At 34.9% G+C, this 22,554-nt stretch overlaps 1 protein-coding gene across 2 annotated transcripts in view; it reads left to right on the forward strand.

Annotated features, from left to right (window-relative positions):
- The window catches only part of WASHC4 (WASH complex subunit 4), a 40,903-nt gene that overhangs the window by 9,173 nt on the left and 9,176 nt on the right, over positions 1–22,554 (forward strand). For both annotated transcript variants that reach the window (XM_085322568.1, XM_085322569.1), the window contains exons 7-27: positions 2,318–2,400; positions 3,293–3,335; positions 3,777–3,880; positions 4,424–4,544; positions 6,093–6,216; positions 6,328–6,455; positions 7,160–7,320; positions 9,129–9,255; positions 10,527–10,652; positions 11,154–11,261; positions 12,168–12,314; positions 12,408–12,487; positions 13,570–13,675; positions 14,485–14,601; positions 15,984–16,152; positions 16,288–16,442; positions 17,781–17,855; positions 18,622–18,726; positions 20,246–20,380; positions 21,157–21,265; positions 21,946–22,012. In XM_085322568.1, coding sequence (XP_085178694.1) covers positions 2,318–2,400; positions 3,293–3,335; positions 3,777–3,880; positions 4,424–4,544; positions 6,093–6,216; positions 6,328–6,455; positions 7,160–7,320; positions 9,129–9,255; positions 10,527–10,652; positions 11,154–11,261; positions 12,168–12,314; positions 12,408–12,487; positions 13,570–13,675; positions 14,485–14,601; positions 15,984–16,152; positions 16,288–16,442; positions 17,781–17,855; positions 18,622–18,726; positions 20,246–20,380; positions 21,157–21,265; positions 21,946–22,012 — 2,390 coding nt within the window. The remainder of the gene's footprint in view (positions 1–2,317; positions 2,401–3,292; positions 3,336–3,776; positions 3,881–4,423; positions 4,545–6,092; positions 6,217–6,327; positions 6,456–7,159; positions 7,321–9,128; positions 9,256–10,526; positions 10,653–11,153; positions 11,262–12,167; positions 12,315–12,407; positions 12,488–13,569; positions 13,676–14,484; positions 14,602–15,983; positions 16,153–16,287; positions 16,443–17,780; positions 17,856–18,621; positions 18,727–20,245; positions 20,381–21,156; positions 21,266–21,945; positions 22,013–22,554) is intronic.

Below are 22,554 nucleotides of genomic sequence, written 5' to 3' on the forward strand. Positions count from 1 at the left end.
TAGTAAGAGATCTGTTAGTGGTCCTGAGACAGGGCTACTAAACATCTCTTTTCCCAAGTATCTTTTTCTGCTAGGAGACTTTCCAGATGAAAGCTGAGGACAGGATGACTGAATGTCTTCGGCATATCTGTACTGCAAACCCACTCTGTAGTACAAATTTATGTATATCTATAGGGGGATATACTGATACATAGTTTTATTCAGTGTTTGCCCTATAAATATATAGTAGCTTCACTTGTGAGTCCGCTATATATGTATGTGCAAGTACGGCTTGCGGAATGTTGAACAAGCTGGGAGAGAAGGGAAAGTCAGCACATTACCCAAAGGAAAGATTAGTGTGCTAACAAGTTTGTATTACTAAAGCTATGAGGAAGTCTTTTCAATATTGATCCTATTCTTTTTCCACTGCTCTGTTCCTCTAAATCCAGTCAGGAACAGTCTTCATCCAGAGAGTAGGAAATACTGATATAGTCAATGCTGTGAGGATATCCCTAATGGCAATGTGAAAATATGAATGAAAACTACAGAAGAGGTGAAATGTTGCTTTCATAGAGCTACTTTGTACCTGTAGGTTTACTGACTTTTTCAAGTTCGGGGTTTCTTGGTGTCCAGAGAGCATTCACAGATTGATTAACTAAATGTAAAAACCTAAAATTTTGTGTGTAGCAACATTAAGAAGATAAATTATCAAAATAATGCAGTGAAACACTGGTAGATGCTTTTGCTCCTACAGAATACAGTGTATTTGAAGAAGTCTGACAATGTGGCCGTTAACTGTACTAAGTAGCTACTAATAAGCATGTGCTGTTGAACTGGACTGTTGCCTGTAGGTTTTCAAATGGCAGCTGGTTCTGGCTTTTTTTAATTGTATTTTTTTAAGAGGAAGAGAATTAGAACTCAAACATCATTTTAAAGTGGATAAAAAGCAGAAAGTAAAATTTCCCTAGTTGATTGCACATCCAAGATAGTGAAATACAAGCTATAAATGATCTCCAGATGATAAAATCAAATTAGACTTCTCTGGGCTGTTTACCACTCTCTGCATTCACCCAGGAAATGATGTGGTTTCAATTGTCTATTAATCTACTCCTCTGGAGTCTGTTGGCTGGCTTCAGCTGCATTTAAGAGAGGAATACAAGTATAAAAAGTAATGACACGTTTTGTGCAAACTGGTGACAAGTAGAAGGCAGAAAAACAGATAAGATCTATTTTGGACAGAGAGGAAGACAGAATTCAGCTGCTATTGGCAGTCTTCTGGCAAGATCAGTATGCTGGTTAGCCTGTGTAGGCTGTCTGGTCTGGAGCCATCTGTGTGCTTACTGGCCAGACTGAGCACCTGCTGATTTGYCTGATGGAAATATAGGGGACATCAGTGAGCAAATACTACTGTGCTAAAGGAAAAATCCAGATTTGTTTATTCTGTTGCTCAAGGAACATCTTGTTAAAATCATTACAGAAATTAAGATCAGGTTTTTTATGTTATCACAACTGAGCTCTTACTCATTTTTTTTCCTGTGTAACTGAGCTCAAGTTCTGCTTTAGTCAAAACACACCTCTTAAAGATGCTCAGTCTTATTTTTTGAAGTCAGTCCACTCATATGTCTTTTACTGGTTAATCATTCTCACTGTAGGTACAGACCTCTCTGTTAACTTCTAATTTGAATTTGTCTGTCAGCTGTTTCTAGAGTTGTAACTCTTGAATCTAGTGGAGAAAAAGCAAATAAGTCACTTGCTAGCAGGAATTTTCTCTTTGAAGGTACTTGAGCACTGTGCTATTACTGTTGTTGAGTTGCCTTTTAATGCCTTAAATAAGGTGAACTTTTAAAATATCTTGCTGTAACAGCTTTTAAGCCTATTGAACCTCCTTATGGTGACTCTTGTCTGTACCTTCTCCAGAGATTCTGTATCATTTTATAAATATGGTCCTGAGTATCAAATGTGGTATTTCAGGACCTAGCTTGACAAAGCTATTTGCAACCGTAAAATCACTTTCATCTTCCTTATTATGCTTCTATTTATATGACTGTGCTGCATATTTGTCCCTTTTTAATAAAAGTTGTATTGGGAGTTTGTATTAAGTTGTTTCTTAACTGTAGCCCCAAATTCTCTTTAGAGCAGTTACTTACTAGGATAATGTTCACCATCCTGCTGTAGGTCTGTCCACTGACTTTGATTAGGAAAGATACTTGGAGCGCAGTCTACAAGTTCAGGGATTTACGTTCCATGCTTTAGAAATGGYGATGTGTGTGATGAGGGTCTATATGTATATTATATATATAATATGCACTTTATTTTATTTTTATTTTTTGTCTTTCAGGAGTTGTCTTGCTTTGTTACCCGATGTTATGAAGTGGTGATGAATGTAGTGCACCAGTTGGCTGTTCTCTATACCAGCAACAAGTAATCACTCTCTGAAATGCTGTATCTTTTGATAACAGCTACTATGGATGATACTGCTGCTTATTTTCGTGTTGTGAATCTCAGTATATATTCCTCACAGCATTACCACGATTTTCACACATTAAATTGAGCTTTGTGAGGTCTAATGAGTTTTGCTTTTGTGAAAACCAGCCCTATTATTATGCATTATCTAAAATTGCTCATGATACTTGCATGCCTAGCTTGTATCATGGTAAGCATCTTTAGATGGCAGGATAAGAAAAAAAAGCTAGAAGAATGCCCTACAGACCAATGCACTCTTGTTGAGATAGTAGTTAAGAGGACCTCATTATCAAAATAGTTTGTCACAGATAAGTGGAGCTCTTACTGTCACTGAAAATCCTCTTTGAGGAGAATATAATTGCAGTGCTCTTATCTCTTTTTTCAGATAGGATAACACTATCCCTTTCTGTTTTATTTATTGTTTTTGCTTTTATCTTACAGTGCTGCACAAAATAGACTTTCTGTTCAATGCTGAATGAACAAGTCTGGATTAGTGGCCTGGATATCACTTGGTTAAAAGTGTAAAGTGATATCAGACCTTTCAGCTGAAAGGCTGTGTAAATGCTATATGCTGTTAGCCTAGCTGGGAGCTGCTGATATGTGTGCAGTGAATGAGATYTGTGGTTTGATCCAATTGCATTTTGTGCATTCAAAAAAGCAGTATTAAATTCAGTAGTAGCACACAGATTTCACATCGAGTATACTCCTAATTATATTTTGAGTTCTTTTGTTTTCTGAAAGTTACTATGTTAATGAAGAAAAATGCGTTCCCAGAACCTTGATGTGGAATTGATAAATGTCCTCTGTTTTAAGGTTTGAAAAGATGTTAAGATACTTACTTTATTTACAGGAGTGCACCAAAAATTATAGAGACGTCAGGAGTTCATTTTCAGGTAGGAATGATTTGGAGCCCATATGCTTATGTTGATTTATCTATGCCTTTAATTAATACTGAGAAAAAGTGGCAAGAAAGTGAATTTCAAGTACAACTTTCAATCTGGGGTCTTGTTTAAAGATTTTGCATTGTTAATCAGCTTTTTCCTGCCCTTTATGTGGAAAGGGTTGGTACCTGCGCATGTGTGAAAGCGCCTCTAGCTTTCTTAGTTAAAAAATGTTTGCCTGCATCCATACTGTATGTAATATGTGCTAGTGCATGCAGACGATTTGGGAATCCTACCTTCACCATCAGGGTAGATTAGTGAACTTAAAGTGGGGCCTGCATGCAAGCTCCTCTTCCTTGTGTCACTTCACAAAATGTTGAAACGAACTGAAATTTTATCTGCCATGCTCCATTGAAATAAATTGTTTAATAACTACAGTCTGTTTTTTAACAGACAATGTACGAGCACCTGGGGGAATTGCTGACGGTCTTAATCACCCTGGATGAAATAATTGACAATCATGCCACTCTGAAGGATCACTGGACCATGTACAAGAGGTGTGTCTCTGAAGGTGTGAAAAATAGTCCCACAACGTAAAAGATGAAAACATGTTCCCTCCCCCTCCCCCTCCCAAGGAAGTCAAATTGGGAACATGGATTTTGATAGCTTTGAGATTTTTGCCAGGAACCACAATGAGGAGCAGTAGAAAAATATATCTATATCATGGAGATAAGTTTACAAACTTGAGTAAGAATACTAACCTGAGTAAAACTGAAGAGTCAGCAATTATGTAGGTAGTTAAATTAATGGGAAATAATTGTTTCATTGAAAAATATCAATAGATAGGAGTTATTCAAATCCTAATGGCTTATGGAGACCTAGTTTGTTTGGGGGAATGGGGGGGGGAGTTTTTTTTTTTTTTTTTTTTTTAATGTTGGAGTTGCTGCTGGGGCACAGATGTGGGCAATAAATTCTAGTACGTCCCACAGAGTGTTGGATTCATCAAAACAATGCAGGATAAAAAACTGTTAGCCTAATTGTTACTCTAATTGTTTTTTTGTGTGTGGTTCTCCCCCCTCCCCCCCCCAATTTCCTTACAGGCTGTTAAAATCTGTTCATCACAACCCTTCTAAGTTTGGGATTCAAGAAGATAAACTGAAGCCATTTGAAAAGTTGTTGTTAAAACTGGAATGTCAGTTACTTGATGGAATGATATTTCAGGTAATTAAAAAAATGTTTCCCAATGAGATAGGGGAAACTATCATATTAGATGAGACTGTTTGTAGAACAATATTTAATAGTATTTAATAAAGTTTTGACCTTCTGTGAGTATTTTAAGTGTTGTTGTTCTGGATACAGAGAAGTTTAAATACATGAATTTGTCTGTCTTGTATTTATACATTAAAAATGCTCTATTGTGAGATCCTTCCTTGCTCTTCTCATGTTTTAGAGCTGTGCCAGGTTTTGAGTGGTAGATGTTAAGGCTCACTGTTTTGGAGAATGAAAGAAACATAGAGAACTGAGCATTAGGACTGTGTATTTTATGGGAGTTTGTTTTTCACCAGCAGTGTTAATAGAGGTCAGATACAAAGAATACAGCTCCCAGATAGGTTTGCTTTACTGAGAAGATTTTGACTCACAGCTATATTAATCTTCAAAAGCATGTTAAGTCTGACCTGTTGCTGTATTTCCTAACATAGGACGATGCTGTCATAAAAATCAGAAATCACTTTAGTGGTTTAGTGATATCCCTGAAATATTCAAGTAAGCGCACAGATGGGTGAGAAGGATTATTACTTTTTCCAGTGTATTTAATGTATATGTGTTCTTAGAAGCCATTCTTTTAGAGCGTCTGTACCTGAAATACTGAAATTGGATGTGGTGGCATTGTGGGCAGCACTGCTGAATCTGATCACAGCAGAGCCAGTTGAACAGAACTGTTATTTACTTCTTACTGTTATGTCTGGCATGAGTGGGAGAGGAAGGTTTTCCTCTGGAATAGCCTCCAAAAGGGAAATTGTACATAAATCATTAAATGCAGTTTAGCTTCTTCTTTCAAAGAACATCACTATCAATAACTACCGTCTTAACTTTCTCCGATGTTGCATTCATATAAAGACTTCATGCTATGTTTAATCTGAGACATCAATACGATTTGTCTGGCGTTCATTCAAGGAATTTTTCCCTATTCCTATGAAAACAAAAACATTTGAAAAATATTGTGAAGTATAATCCCATTAAATATTTTTCTAATATATCTAGAAAATATGAAATGTCTCCRTATTTTCCTATTTTGATTTTTATATAGGCATCTTTGGAAAACTTTAAAAACCAGTACCCCCCAGTACTGCCAAGCTTTTATGCAATGGCTTCATGAACCACATCGTACAAATAACTTGCATTTAATCTTGCTTAGTTAATAGACAGTTAGTAATGAATTTTAATATAGAAAAGTAAATTTGTATCTAGTTTCTCATTAATGCATCGTGTGTTTTCTTTAAAAGTACCCCATAACAAAAATATTTAATAAGTAAAATAAAATGGTTTATATTAGCTATAGGAAAGGTTTTTATTTAGCATAGTATACCAGACTGAAAACATGAAATTTTACAACATGTTGATTTTTAGTTATGTTTAACTTARGACTGTACGTCCAGATTTATGATATATGATATAGATCATTGTTCTTCTCCCCAAATTAGTCGTCTTTTGAGGTCTAGCGTTCATGGCATTAACATTATAAAAGTATCTTCTTTTCTTTTTGCTCAGGCTTGTATAGAACAGCAGTTTGATTCCGTAAATGGTGGAGTGTCTGTATCAAAGAATGGCACATTTGCAGAAGAATTTGCTCACACTGTTCGTACAATTTTTGCAAATGTTGAAGCTAAACTTGGTAATGACAGCTCATATTTCTTGTGTCAACCTCATTGTTTCTAAAAGTTTTTACATTGTTTGTCTGGGAGTAGACTTCAAAAATGCTTTTATTGTGCATGTGTTTCTGCAGGTGAACCTTCGGAGATTGACCAGAGAGATAAATACGTAGGAATCTGTGGCCTCTTTGTGCTGCATTTTCAGATTTTTCGGACCATAGACAAGAAATTTTACAAGTCATTGTTAGACGTCTGCAAAAAGGTGAATGTTTTACTCTGTTGTCAATACTTAAGAGGGGAAGAAAACATAAAATCAGTAATGAAGTATAGATAATTTCTTAAAACACAATTTACCAAAAGGTTTCAGGGAGCAGACTTTATAGTTTTCCACTTCATTATAATTCCTCCCCATCCACCTTCTTTTCTTTAAGATAACATAAAACTTATGTTCTCACTTTATTTTAGATTTAGTCATCAGTAAGGTAAAATGACTTGAAATTACCATTATAATGTTTCTTCTCAAGACCAATATAGCAGTGAGGATTAAAAGAAAAAGTTTATAGATCTGAGTATTGTGGCACTGAATAAGTGACTTGGGTCCTTTGCTATGTAACATGTGTTTTCAAATACCTCTTAAGTACAATGTCAATCCATTTTTTTTCACTTTCAGTTGATATTAAGAAGTGATTAAATTCTTTAACACTGTTTAGAAGCACTGAGAGTAGTAACGATTTTGCATGTGGTGTATGTACTTCATGGACTTTTACGTGTGTGTGAGAAATTAATACTTTGTAGAAACTAGTGATGCATAAACAAACTGAATTGCCTAATACAGTTCAAAAGACGCGTAAAAAACCAGATGTTTGTTAAATAAAAAGTCTGACCTTGTGCATGGTGGCATGGTATTTATTTCATAGTGGTTTTTTTGTTTGTTTGTTTGTTTTTGCCCTTTTTTTTTCATTCCAGGTACCAGCCATCACATTAACTGCTAACATTATATGGTTTGCTGATAACTTTCTGATTCAGAAGATACCAGCTGCTGCCAAACTTCTGGACAAGAAAAGCATTCATACAGTTAAAATGCAACGGGAGAATTTTCTACAGCAGAAGGCGCAGTCTCTTATCAAGTACGTTTGCTAAATATTGCTTCATTGTGCTGTTCAGTGAATAGTTCGTAACCACATTGTTTTATTTGTTCAGTGCATAAACGTGTTGTGTAGCGTTGCTCAATGGTATTAAAAAATTGTTATATTTCAATGCATTATGTGTTTTATGGTGCTGTTGAGAAAGTGCCAGTCGCAAACAAGTATTTTTCATGTTATGCTTTCAGAAAATTCTGTCTCTTTTTTATACCAAAATCACAAAGTTCCTTGGAATTCTAAATGTTTGACTTTTGACTGTTTCAGTTGCTTCTGTTTCTGCACTTACTTTTTTTAACTAGTGTCTGTTAACCTGAGCTGGTATATTTTCCATTAGGGCTCTCCAGTTTCAGTCTGTTTATGGAGAGTAAGTCTTTAGTAGGTTGACTAACTTGCAGAGAGTTTTCCCTTTTCAGTGATACTTGTGATCTGCATGTAATTTCTTTCCCTAAATTCGTTCCAAAATCTGATTAAGGACCAGCTGGAATTTTTTTTTTTTTGAGTGCCCAGTCTGTTGGGGAAGGTGATGCTGCACTGCATGGTGAGGTAATACGGCTTAAGGTTTCTGTTTGTGTTGCCGAGGAAAACAAGGAGGTGGGAAATGACCTGTGGAAGAGAGAGGAATGCTTAAATTTCACAGGTCCTTTTCAACTGTTCTCCAGCCTTACATGCAAGCTGGCAGAACTGAGTTGGAAAAAGAGAGGGTAGTAATTCACTGCTTACATGATCCTCTTGCAAGTTGCCGCCCTGTTTTCTTTACCAATCCACCTTTTTCTGTGGACTTAGGATATAAACCAGTAAGAGTCAGGATCTCTGACTGAATTCCCTTCCAGGCTTTTGCTTCTGGGTGGAGCACAGTTCCATGAGTACTTTGCTTCTGGAGCTGGGCAGTGGCACAATCTTGTCTCACATTTCTTAAGATGCGGGAAATGTTGAACAAAAGATTTGGGTGCTCTTAGAGGCTTAGAAGACATCGTAGTCAAATCTAGGTTAATTTGAATTCTGCCAATAATTGCTTTTCTTTTGCAATGCCTTTTAGCATTGCCTTTGATCATTGAGCTATTGCTTTAAAGAATACATTTTTTTTAAAGTGTGACTTTTGACATGTCATTAATGACCTCAACATGTTCCTACTATAGTTGTTACARTAAATAATGTTGCAGTGTCACAGATCTGAAGCACGAAAAAAATAGCAGTTTTACAGGTGGGTTCTGTTTAATTACAACCAGTGCAATCAGAGCAGATTATCTTCTGGAGAAATATGTTATGTAATACAGGTTTTACAGTCCAGTCTGCCATTACTGTAATGACAAATTATGTATATTAAAAAGTTCAAACTTTGATGGAAAAAAAAACTTTATCAATTGATGTAGGTTGTCTTTGTCTAGTGTTTAAAAGCATGTTCTAGCAGCTTTATTTACTGTTTTAATTTAAAGTGTAGTGTGTGTATTGCTAAAAAGGCCATTTGTTCTCTTGAAAGAATAAGAGAGAAAAGTTTTAATTGTGTTTTTTGGATTATACTTGTACAGATATAATTGACAGATTAAGCCTTACCTAGAGAGAAGCAAAACTTAAATGAGTATTTGAAGTTCTGATACTTTTGGGAATGGAATGAGCTTTTACTTTGGAGACTGAACATTTTATTTTCATTCATATATATAAAAAAATTTGTATTTTTTATATAATTTTTATAAAACCCATTTGTTTGCATGCATGTGTATTTGGAAGGCTTTAAGCTTTGTAAGGAGAAAAGAAAATCATCATAATGTTCTTATTTGCTTTGTTTCCCTCTCCAGAGATATGCAGTCATATTATGTCTTTGTGAGTTCGTGGATGACAAAAATGGAGTCTATCTTGTCGAAGGAGCAACGTGTGGATAAGTTTGCTGAAGATCTTTCTAACCGCTGCAACATCTTCATTCAGGTTTGTAGTCTTTTGATGTGGTGCTACCTGGAGTTGTACAATGATACAGAAAGTTAATGTTTTCGTGCAAGTTGAACATTAAAATAAATCACAGAACTTGTGTGGTCATCTGTATATTATTTTACAGTGTAGGAATTTTATATATTAAATGCCCAGCAGATACTGTTCTAAGTAATTCTGTAAAAGGTGTTCCCATAAAACATGTGGGGAAAGCAATCTGACTGAATATTCAGCTGCTAAAATTCTGAATCTTTCTTTTGATTTAGGAAATGAAGAAAACTTCCATTAGTGATGAGGTATTTAAGTTGTACTGAACCAGTGCTTAATTTAGTTATACTTTGCATAGTTTCTACTTCCAATAAAAAGTTTTACATGATCTCATTGTGATGGTACTTGGCACTTTGCAAGAATCTAACTTCATTCTGAGGCAGCTAGTTTTCTTTTGGTCTACTAACAGCATATAGTCTGAATTTAAGATGCATCTTAGTTCCAAATTTATTTATTTTTTGCTAGTTTTGATGTATCTTCTTGACAGAGTTCTGATGAGAATAGGTATGTGATAAAAATGTGATCCTGTATCTTATGTATCTAAGGACATACTTGTACTAGGATTTTTTTTTTTTTTTTTTTTTTTTTTTTTTTTTTAAGAAATTCAGTTTCATAGATAACTTGCTGTTTTTTCTTTTTTTTAAATTGTTACTCCTTTAAAGTAACTTGGGTTATTTTTTAATTTTGCTATATATAGTCAGTAGTTGATTTTAAAAATTTAGGAAACTTGAAAAACATTTCTGTAGACACTATCCCTTTTCTTTTATTGTGGGATGAACAATTTTAGAAAGTGTAGGACTGTGTAAACAATGTCAGTTTACAGATTCTGTGGAATCTGTAAATTTTAGCTTGTGTTTGTGGTAGGCTTTATTCTTGGTTTACAGTGGGTCTGAAATGGTTAGTCGTTTGAAGCTGTGTGATTAATTCATCGACTTAGGATGAATTTGTATAGCTGTAGGAAATATTAATGATTAATGAAATATTAATGATCAAGTGATTTAGTGAATCTTAGGCAACCTCATAATTTGCCTAACAGAAGGGTCTCGCTCAGCTTTATAGGTGATCCCAACCTTGCTTATTAGGTGGAAGAGTGGTAGGGGCTCTAGTGTGAAGAGGCAAAGTTAGTTGTCTCTCCTGTATGGAAGAAAACAGAGAGGACTTACTTGATTGTCATATTGTGAAAATATTTGTTTATTCTCTTCTCCCCCTCATTTTATTTTTAGGGTTTTCTTTATGCATATAGTCTTAGCACCATCATTAAGACTACAATGAATCTCTACATGTCAATGCAAAAACCTATGACCAAAACCTCAGTGAAAGCGCTCTGCAGACTTGTGGAGCTTCTCAAGGTAGGTTACTGGATCAAATGGTTTATTTTGTTTAGGACTTAACAAAGAACTTTRGTCAAATACCACATTACAAAAACTGAGCGGAGGAATGTTTCTGCATGTTTCTACTCAAGACTGGATTTGGTTAGAGTACAGTTTGGGAGACCAGAACTGATTTTCTAACCAGCTTCCTTAGTCTTTATTTTCTATTCATCCTTTTTTTTTTTTTTTTTTTCTCCCCAGAAGGAAAATATTCTGTTTTGATGATGGCTTTTTAAAGTTATATAGAACAGAGCTCAGTTAAAAAACCTTACAATATACTCTTAACTACTTTTATGCTACTGAGTAATTGGACTTTTTTCAGGTGCTGAGGGTTAATTGTAACTGCAACTAACAGAACATTATAAAGTAGAGGTAGAGTCTATATTTGTACTGTGGATGAGTCAGCAAACATAAAAAGAAATTCTAAAGAGATTTTTTTCAGTAACTGCACGGTCTGTTGTGTTTTGGCGTTCACTTTAGGCAATAGAACACATGTTTTACCGAAGAAGTATGGTTGTGGCAGATTCTGTGACACACATCACTCAGCATCTGCAGTATCAGGCTCTTCACTCTATTTCTGTAGCCAAGGTATGTAACCCAAATTCTATAAATTAATGCTCCTATAAATGGCATTTTCAAATAAATAAAAATATGCTGAGACTTGTATATTGATTGGATATCAAGGGGAGAAAAATGAAGGAGGATATTCTGTGAACAGATCTTGACATTTCAAAATGAGCAAGAGGCAGGGCTGGTACATAGAAGAATTCATTAGTACTAATGTTACTAATGATATTTGCTGTGCTTTGTCCTTTGCTAATCACATTTCTAGGTGATGTAAGCTCTAAGTCATATGTTTAAGATAGCTTTATCATTTGTGAGCAGGATTTTGATGTTGAGCATACTTTCTTAAAATTGAAGAAGGATTTCTGTTAACTGTTTTGTGATACTGTGCCTTTTCTGAACTATGGTGCTATTTGCAAATACGTCTTTGAGATGAACTTCTTAGCTAGAGGACTCAGTTCCCCTTGTTTGTTCATATAAATGTTTTTTGCATTTAATCTTTCCTGTAAACTAGAATTCCTAGGAAATGGCAAGTTGTCATTCTTACTACTGTGTTTGTACATCTTCTAGCTGTTCATCCATAAACTGGATTTTGTTACCAACAACAGTGAGCTACTGTTTTTTTAAAAAAGTTGCACATACAATAGAATTAAAATTGTTGTGGAGTTGCATGTAGTTTGCACTTTTTTTATATATACTATGACCTGATCTATATTGATGCCAATTTGCACATATTCCAAGTTTATATATAAATATTGCCATTAAATTGACAGAAGAGATGAATCTAGATTCAGTTAGCCTGTTCACAAAACCTAATTTGTTTTCAGAAATACTCCATATCATGACAAGTCCATAGATTTTGAAAGGAAGAAATAAGCTTTTGGGCTTAGATAACTTTTCTCTGAATTTCTGTGTCTTTCTGTCATCAAGAAAAGAGTCATTTCTGATAAAAAGTACAGCGAGCAACGCCTGGATGTTCTCTCTGCTTTGGTGTTGGCTGAGAACACCCTCAATGGACCAAGTACAAAACAGAGGCGACTAATAGTTTCCCTTGCATTGTGTGTGGGAACACAGATGGTAAGTGCTGCCAGGGTTGTTCCAGACCTTCACTTTTTTACATATAATGTTTTACTGAATATCTTCTCTCTCTTTTTTTTTTCTTTTGCACAGAAAACTTTTAAAGATGAAGAACTTCTTCCACTTCAGTTAGTTCTGAAAAAGCTAGACTTGATCAGTGAACTTGTAGAGCGGTAAGCACTGGCATGTGATGTACAGGAGGCAGTGTAGTGTAATTGAGGGAGCTGGATCTTGATGATGCGAATTGGAAAATCTTGCTGCTGCATGCTGGTAGTGATATTTGCACATATTGTAAACCAGGGATGGACAGAAAATGAAACAAAGAATTCTAGGACTAAACCTGTAGCTCACTAGTCTTTGGTCTGGAAATACAAGTCACATTTTGCTTAACTGCTAGCATTTAAGCATTTAATGTACTTTTCTTATTGTTTCGCTTCCTGGGACATGTAGATGACCAGACTCTGTGTTAAACCAAAGTCTTCCTTTGTACCCAGACTTGATAATCACCTCTGTAGTATCATCACACTTATGAATAAGTATTACTGTAAGTGCATTTATGTACAGAACCTGGTAGCTTGTGAAACTAGTTACTTTGGCCATGAGGCAAAGTTAAGTGGTCAATTCTTGAATTTTCTACAGCTGTTTGTGGCATTGTATTGCTTCTGTTAAGATTACTTGTGAGATAATACCAGTCAGTTTGGGAGATGAGGCTGTTAGTCCACATGTAATATCAAATTTTACCATTTCTGTAGTTTTAAGTGGCTCTTAATTTGAATAATACTAGCCTTTTGAAAGCCAGGCAAATGCCTGGGGTCCCTGCATACTCCATGAAGAGAGACAAACACCTTCAGCAGATGACTGCCCATCCTGAAATAAGTGCTGCACATGAGTTGTGATCAGGAGATGCCTGTTTCCCTGTTTGTGGTAGAAAGTTAGCATATATGCATGACTTTTAGGCTACTGAAGTAGAAGAGTATTACTGCTGAGGTCAAGAGACTTATTTAGGATATTGCTGTAGTGTAAGGTTCAATTCTTTCAGAGCCAGAGTAAATATTGTCTCTGAAGCAGGTTACTGTTTGTTTATGAATAGGCTAGTTTCTTTTCAAAAACAATGCATCTGAACACTAGGGTAATCATGTAAAACTTAAACTTGAAAAGCACTTATCTTCAGTTTAAACCTACTAAAATACATATTGTTATATTAGAAGAATGACTTCCTCTGATTCTGTGTCTAATTAGTAATCTTGTTTTCTAGAATTCGAGCACAATGTGACTGTTGTTTCTTATATTGGCATCGAGCGGTCTTTCCAATCTATTTAGATGACGTGTATGAAAATGCAGTTGATTCTGCTAGACTGCATGTAAGTAGCRGGGTTAGTAACTTAGTTTAACAAGATACTATAATGGGAGGAATGGGAGGAGGAAAGAGCTTAGACTGAAACTCTTCAAGAAAAACGTTCAGTCAAAAGGAACATGCCCAGGCAAGAGTAACTACTGAGGCACAAATTTGGGCAATCTGGAGGATATAAATGCATTTTTTTACAAGTTTAACAAAAGTATATCTTTTAGATTTCTCTAAAACTCTCAGGTTGCCGTTGTTAACTCTGTCTTTCTCTCTCTCACTCCTTGTTCCTCTCCTATTTGTTTGTTCTGATTTGAAATGGACATCTCTGCTGAACTTGAACATAAGCTTTTTGTTCCACAGTGCACTTTAGATATTTCTAAAGCGCTTACTGCCATGTTCAGTAATGTTGTGTGTGATAGTTTTCCTGTTCTTTTTCCCTTTTCCCCTCTTCCCCCCACCATTGAAGCAACAGGTATTTGCTACAGAAACAAATCACATATTGGCATGTTTATCCTGATAGAATCAATTATTTGATCCAGTATTGTGCATGGCATGGTTAATCATGGTATTAAAATACTGCCAGTAGAAATCATGTGAGATCAAATTGCTAATGATTTTGACCTTTCAATTAATGAATCAGTGGCAACTGAATAGTTCAGATTGATGTGTTTAAGATAAGGCAGCTTTAGTTGGACTTATGAAGACCATTTTTAATAAAGGTAGGAAGACAGAAGGTTTTGATTTGTTTAAGTTAGCTTTGAATGCTATTTGAGATGCTGTTGACGTGTGTCAGTCTGTTGGTTAAGYGTAATAGTTGTGTTTCAGTATATGTTTAGCGCACTACGGGACTGCGTACCTTCTATGATGCATGCAAGACACTTGGAATCCTATGAGGTACTTCTGGAATGCTATGACAAAGAAATCATGGAAGTGCTCAATGAGGTTGGTATGAAGTATTTTAATAAATGAGAAAATGTTCACTGATTATCTTGGGTATTTAAGATGTTATTGATGGTATCTRTGTTGGTTAGGAGTATAAGACTATTGCATTCTGGATTATATTAGATAAACTGGCAAAAAATTTATTGTATAGTGCTTTTGGACAGATTAGCTTCTGTTTGTATGAATGCAGAAAAATGYATCTTTGATAGTATATATGTATGACTTTCAGTAGTGGAGGTTATGTAAATGTAGGTGGCTTCTTTAGAGAGCTATTGTGTAGAATTACAAGGATACTTGACAGAGCGAAAATGCGAATTCAGTTTTCCCGAGTCCTAGGTCTTAACTTCTGAACAATTTTTGTCTGATTCGTTCAAAAACAAATATTGCATATTCTGCAGAAGGTCAGACCTAATTGCTTATCTCGAGGCTTTTCTGTGATCCTGTTGGAAACCTGTTCCATCTATGAAAATTAGGGTTTATAAGGAGTGCATACCTAACAAGGGTAGGGAAAAGGAAGAGTTTTCAAACTGTTCTTTATAAATAGGCTCAAGAGATTGGAGAGAGAAGAAGGGCTTTCTTCTACCTTGCTGTTACCGTAGTGTCATTTCCATTAGTGCTTTGCTTTGCAGAATATGATTCAGTTTTTGCTGATGTCCATAGGTTGCTGAATCTGTATTTGGAGGATTTGTGTGTTTTGGGAGAAGAGAATGCGTGTTCAAATACAGACAGAAAACTGTGTTTTCATGACAAATAATGATAGGAGACTTTTTCAACCATAAAATGTTCTAAAAATATTGCTTTTTTTTTGTATGTGAAGAAGGATTTGGAAAGACATTGCCTGTTGAGTGTTCAGCATTTTTTTATTGCATTAAGCAGTTCCTGAACTTGTCCAGTTCTAGTTGAAAAATCATAATGTGCCTCTTCTGCTACAGCAAAGTACTTTATCAGTGAAATATTTTCAAGATGTGTATTTGGAGGGTTTTCTCTAGATAAGGAAAACCAGGCTTATGGTTAAGATGAAAGTGAAAAGACTTAAATTTTAGGTCTGTTAAACTCCTGTAAAAGTTTTATCCATGTACAGAATGGAGTTAGATGGCTATGGCATAACCTTTTCTGAGCTGTATAACTTTTTATACATTGTGTACTGGAACAGAATCACAGGAATTAAATAACCTTCTGGTTCACAAGCATTGTTTCACTTTGACTTGTACATCCCTGCTGTGGCAAAGCTGCCTTCACTGGTCTAATTAGTCTTCTATACAGTGCTTTTATGCAGTGCAGAGATGTTAATTCTGTTAACAGAACATTGTTACATAATGTAAGAGAACAAGACACTGACAGTGATTTTTTTTTATTTTTATCTTTCATATTTCTCTAAATAGCACCTGCTCGACAAATTATGTAAAGAGATAGAAAAGGACTTACGCCTATCAGTTCATACGCACCTAAAACTTGATGACAGAAATCCCTTCAGAGTTGGTATGAAGGATCTAGCTCACTTCTTCTTTCTGAACCCAATACGCTTTTTCAATCGCTTCATAGACATAAAAGGTGAGTTGTAATACATTTTCTTGATACCATTTTTTTATACTAAAAACAAACTGTAGTGGAAATACCTGTTTACATCTTTCCACACTTACTTAAATATGTAGGACTATTTTAATTCATCCTTTCACGTGTTTACAGCTTATGTGACTCACTATTTGGACAAGACCTTCTACAACTTAACAACTGTGGCTCTTCATGACTGGGCTACCTATAGTGAAATGAGAAACCTAGCAACTCAGCGATATGGTTTAAGTATGACTGAAGCACATCTTCCTAGCCAGACTTTGGAACAGGTACAGTATCCAGAGGATATGAATATAATTTGCACCATTGCCTTGTGATACTAGACAGATGTTCAAAGATCATTAAAATGAAATTTMGAGAACTATTTGGAAAAAGCAGCATCTGATTTCTGGTTGACTTCTGAGACAAGGGGTCTTTCTTTGGAAATCTTTCTTTGGAAATAACTTCCAACCAATATCCATTAATTTCATACTGCACTTGTGAGGTCTCATTTGTTTTTAACATCACATTTAATACTTTCCCTGCTTTGTTGTTTGCTCCTCAGCAGGTTCTGCCTAGCAGTGACCAAGAATGGCTATATTTTACGTATTCCATCCATGATTTTTAAGGCCTTTAGCTTAATTAGGGGAGTGACCTAGAGCCACATAGAAACTCCTAACCGTGGTTACATATAGAATAAAGTTGTTGTTTCATCAAGTTGATGGTCAAGGTATTTGCTATGCAAAAGAAATACAATTTATATGTTCATGGAGATTTTCCTTCAAGAGTTTGTAGATAAACAGCTTCCTTTTTTATGTTCACAGTGGCTGTTCTTTCATAAGTTGGAGGAGAGAGAAAACTAAAACTCTGGTTACTTCTCTCTGTATTGAAACAAAATGTAGTTCATTATAGTTTATCTTATTCTGGTCTTGGCTGTTTACTGGCAAAGTTTGGTCATCAGATTTTGTTGTAGAGAATTAAATTTTTTCACAATATTGGTTTCGTAACATTCATCCTAGTATGAGCTTTACCTTAAAACAAACAAAGAAAATGAAAACAGAAAAATCCTGATACAATCCTTGACACAATTAGAAGTAGAATGTTTAGATTAAATAACATCTTCACTGTGCACAGTGATACTAGAGGGACTCCTTCAACAGGTTATTGAACAACAGAACTTATATTGCAAATATAAAATATCAGTGTTGTAAACAGAATGAGGAAAATAATATCAAAAAATAGCTATATACTTACGCTAAAGAAATCTCTGAATCTGAGAACAGCCTGATTTTTAAGATTTTTTTTTATTCTTGCTTGCCAAATAGACTTGAGAATCCCTTGCTTTTAGGAGAAGTTAAAAAAAGGCAGAAGTGTAAATTCAAATATATGGGTTTGGTTGCTTGTTTTTCTTGTTTTTCTAAGTGACATCTTATAAACATTGGAATTGTCAAGAGAGTTTTTTTTTCTATGTTGAAGAGGGAAAATGTTGATTCCTGAAATGTTTTTAAGTAACTATAGAAATGGTGTTTACGTGTCTTAGTGGTTATGTGTCTCAGTAGTGGTTATGCATCTCAGTAGTTATTGAGAACTACTATGATAAAATTTCTAAATAGATAATATTGTTTCAGGGTTTAGATGTTTTGGAAATCATGAGAAATATTCATGTTTTTGTATCTCGCTACCTCTACAATCTGAATAATCAGGTAAAGTATATTTTATACTTCTGGGTTTGGCTCTGGTTTAAAGGCTTTGAGCAGTGCGAAGTAGTATACATGTGAGACTGATACCAGCTGAATACATTTAGTGATGCGTTGTATAGTAGCTGTTACTACTCTGGAAAAACATTTTGGAGGACACTGTAGATAATTCTTTGAAAATGTTCTGTGAACATATTTTGCATATTGTAGGATCACCCCATCTCAAATCTTACATTGAAACTAGAAGAAGAGAAAGTAGCAAGGAGGATTGACTGCTGTATAAGGACATATTGTACATACATTATTGTTCTTCAGCTTGTAAAAAAGGATGAGTTGTAAAAGAGGTGAAGCCATGAATGATATGGAGAACATCAATAGTCCTTTGTGAATTGAGAATAAAGGGGCCCTCTATGAAACTGAGTAGCTTAAGGAAAAGGAAATACTTTTTCTCGTAGCACCTAATTTGGTGGTGGAGCTCATTGTCATAGTGTGTAGAAGGGGCAAAAGAAATTTAACCAATTAATGAAGGATGGGCTCAGACATGAGAGTTTGGGTGCAATATCCTCTTTGGAATGTTAAATCACCAGAAACTAGAGGATCATATGGGGTAGAGTTCATTGTATGCATGCTCTGTTTTTTAATTTTCTTTACCTAAGCAACAGTTACTGGCTACTTTAAGAAATAGGGTAGAAGCTACCTAGACTGCAAATCTATCACGGCGTCAGTTTTGGATAAATAGCTAAATAACTTTTTTTTCTTCTTGCTCTTCCAGATATTCATTGAAAGAACTAGTAATAACAAACACTTGAACACTATCAATATCCGACATATTGCTAATTCTATTCGAACTCATGGAACAGGAATCATGAACACAACAGTGAGTATATTCTGCACTGTGGGTTTTTTGTTTTGTTTTTATTTGTTTTTAATGCTGTCTTTTAATAGTGCAAAAGAGTTGCCGAACTCTTGTATTTCCAAATGGTTTGACTGCGCAATTTTAGTAATGCAATAATGATTCTTTTTTTTTATGTTACTGAAACCTGTTCTTAGGACTCATGCAGCCTATATCAGAAAATCTCTTAGGAGTTATGCTGCTATTAGCTGTTAAGTAAAAGCTGGTAAAGAGATCTAAAAACACACCTATAAAAGACAGGGATGTCCTGGTTAGGACTCTGAATTCAATAATGATGAAAGTAACATTTATCAAACATGGTAGAATATTGTGACTTTAAGCATGAACTAGCATACTGTAAGTTGCTGCTTATTAACACTTGTTATGCAGATATTTTTGCTGCTGTCAAAGCAGATCTTGGGAAGAAATGCAATGTTAATTTAAGTTGAGCTTCTAATAATTATGCTTAAGAAACATCAGCTTCTGAGTTAATGAAATGAAAGCTGCTGATCTATGATAAGTTATTTAAAGACTTGGTCTTACTCTGTTGTCTGTGATGCAGGTGGTAGTCTTAATTAGTAAAGGCATTTTTCTCTCTGCATGGTAAATAAGACGTACTTCCTGTAGCTTATTTATTACAGTAGGAATTTATTGTTCTCATATTTGGATACAGTGCTGAAGTTCAACTTAGTGTTTTTTCAGATGCTTTCAAATCTGCTACTTTTCTTTGTGCCTTTTTGCTGCTTTCTTTGTCTTATTCTTCTGGTCCCTGTGAACTAAAAAGAAAGGAACTGGGTAAATGTTGAGTTGACTCTCAGGTCACTACTTTGGAAGTGTAAATGATTAGAAACAAAACGTTTTCATGTCGTCTTACACTGTGGGAAATAACTTCCCTTGCACTGTTGTTCGGAGAGTGATTTTTCTTTTTGTTGCTTCAGTGACTTCAGTTACTGAAAGAGTTGTCCTGCTTTTTGCATTATTTCCTGAAGTAGACTTTGCTGCTTTATTTACTTCTGGCTGAAATTGTTCAGGTAGACATGAAAATTAATGTGAAGGGGGAAAATAGGCTTCTGTCTTGTGGGAGAGTATTTCTATAAAGTTCTATGGAAGTGAAAAGGTGTGTCAAGAGGTTATGCAGACTCTGCAGTTTGACTGAGGAAGATAAGCATCTTGAAACGTTTTGTTTTGAACGGACAGTAGCAGGATGTTTCAGACATTATGGGGCAGGTCACAGAACTGAAATGGCCAACTTATGGCATGTCCCTTCTGCCCTTCCTGAAAGAGAGTAAACCTTCTGGGAGATATTTCTTTATTTTTTACACTACTGAAATTAAGAAAGCTCAAGGGCAGGAATAACAATTTCAAAATGAACTGTGGCAAAGGTTCTGTTTTTGAAAATTACATTATCATAAATGCAAATTTTCAGGAAGTTGCTAGACAGGAGTTGCTAGGGATGCATGTTATTTTGTCAGCTTTCTCAATTTAACTTTTAACTTTATTTTAGGTGAACTTCACTTACCAATTTTTGAGGAAAAAGTTTTATATTTTTAGCCAGTTCATGTATGATGAGCATATTAAATCCAGACTTATCAAAGACATCAGATTCTTCAGGGAAGTCAAAGATCAAAATGATCACAAGGTATAGTAAATTTTGAAGAATTGAGAGTAACTTGGTTGAAATATGTGCTATTTTCATGTGAATTAAGCTGAAGGTGTTACCAAACCATAAAATGTCATAACTTTCCTTTTATTTAAATGTATATTTCCAGAGAGAGTGACTTTTTTTTCATAATTAGTATTATTTTTATTCCTATTTTCAGAATGCTTTGTTTCATTCTGACTGTTCTAAATATTTTCTTTGATGTTAATGGGATTGGATAAAATCATTCTGTCAGTGATCTGGAGAAGATGGTTTGATGCAATTGTGGTCTAGTGTAGGTTCTAAACTTCTGATTCAAATCATGCTAAGCAGTTGTCTGTTTTGAACAGTAAAATTATTCAGATAGAATCGAAAATATATGTGAATGTGTAATATTTATTCTAGTATGTCAAGATTTAGAGATTAGGGTCTAATTTCCAATGATGGAAATTTGATTTCTGGAAAATGAGACATAGTATATTTCAGTAAAATATGCTAACAATTTCTGTGTGTGTCAAATGCTTATTTCTGTAAGGAATACTCTTATTCAGACAAAAAATAACATTTCTATTTCACTTTGTAGCTTGCACAAGTGACTTAGTCAAACGACACTTGCAAACTAATGTAGACAGGCAGACCTATATTTAAAATGAAGCTGTAGATGTGAGGTAGGGATGTATTGCAAATAGAATTGTATTGACATGAAATGCATGTATGCACATATATTTAAAGATAAGTGGTTATTCATACAAATTATTCTAAAATAATTTCTCTAGTATCCCTTTGAAAGAGCAGATAAATTCAACCGAGGCATCAGAAAACTTGGAATGACCCCGGATGGCCAAAGTTACCTTGACCAGTTCAGACAACTCATAAGTCAAATTGGTATGATATCGTATCTAAGATAATGTTRTAAGTGTTTATTGGAAGAGTCTTCATAGTCTCAAAAAGCGGTTATATGGAGAGTACTTCACTTGTACCTCATGTGAAATAAATACTCTCATCTAATAATACAGAAGTGGGCTTCGCGTGTCTTAACCTAAAATATGTGTAAAGCTTGCCTTTTAGCTTTTGTTTTTCTTTCTTTTATGGAAGAGACTTGTCCAGATAAAGTATGTTTCCTAGTAAATAAATAGTATTCATAAGTTCAGATATTTCTAAAAATGCTGTATATCCATCTGAAGTTACTTTGTGTATAAGAGTTATACATGCCACTATGGTGACATTTTTTACATTGTTACTGTAAACATGTAGGATTGATCTGTATTTGCAGATGCTTAATATGCTAGATGGAAAGAGTTTGTACAATTTCACCCTAGCACTATCATGCAAGTGAACACAGCTTTGCTAGATAAGACGTTCATGTTTTACTTCTCCAGATGGACTTTCGACACTAGGGTTCAGCTTCCTCCCTCTCCCTCCTTTCTGTGTGCTAGTTTTCAGAACAATTTCTTTGTCAAAAAAGTTATGGCAACTTTAATTTACATTTCAGAGCTTATAAGAGTTTTGAAGTCTGTGTGTATATATTTAAATAATAATACATTGCTTTGTTCTTGCTTTTGTAGGCAATGCTATGGGTTATGTGCGAATGATAAGATCTGGTGGACTTCACTGCTGCAGTAGTGCAATTAGGTATCTCCACAAATATTTTATTTGTCTGTTTGTGCTTTCTCCTTCCTTTGCTCTTTATTCTTGCTGATATTCCCCAGAAAAGGTCCATTCCCCATTCCTCCCCAAATTAATGTATCATTCGAATGAAAAATAGCAAGGCTTCATTTCTGTGCCTTCATATGACTGGTAGTATCAAAAGTATTTTCTGAGTTCAGAGGAGCTGTGAAGTCATTGCTGTGAAACACCAAGAATCAAATGAATTATATGGAGAAGACACTGCAATGGAGTTAATAGATGGTGTATGTAAGTCATTAATCCTAGATTCTGATGTTAATCACTCTAAGAGAGTCCAAGTGCTTTAAGGAAAAATAGTACTCCAAATTCTAGTACTTGAAGAACTTGCAAACAAAATTAACATTTATTTGGTACTTCTTTCCACTTTGATTATCTCTTTTATATGAGCATACAGAGTCATTACAATCTGATGACTGTTACATACAAGGAAATGATTGATTTTATACATGTGCTGTGAAGGCACTGAATACTTGAGAGAGAAGATGGTA

The sequence above is a fragment of the Rhea americana genome, unplaced genomic scaffold (assembly GCF_003343005.1).
Source record: "Rhea americana isolate MKP2758 unplaced genomic scaffold, rheAme1 scaffold_79, whole genome shotgun sequence".
NCBI classification, from domain to species: domain Eukaryota; kingdom Metazoa; phylum Chordata; class Aves; order Rheiformes; family Rheidae; genus Rhea; species Rhea americana.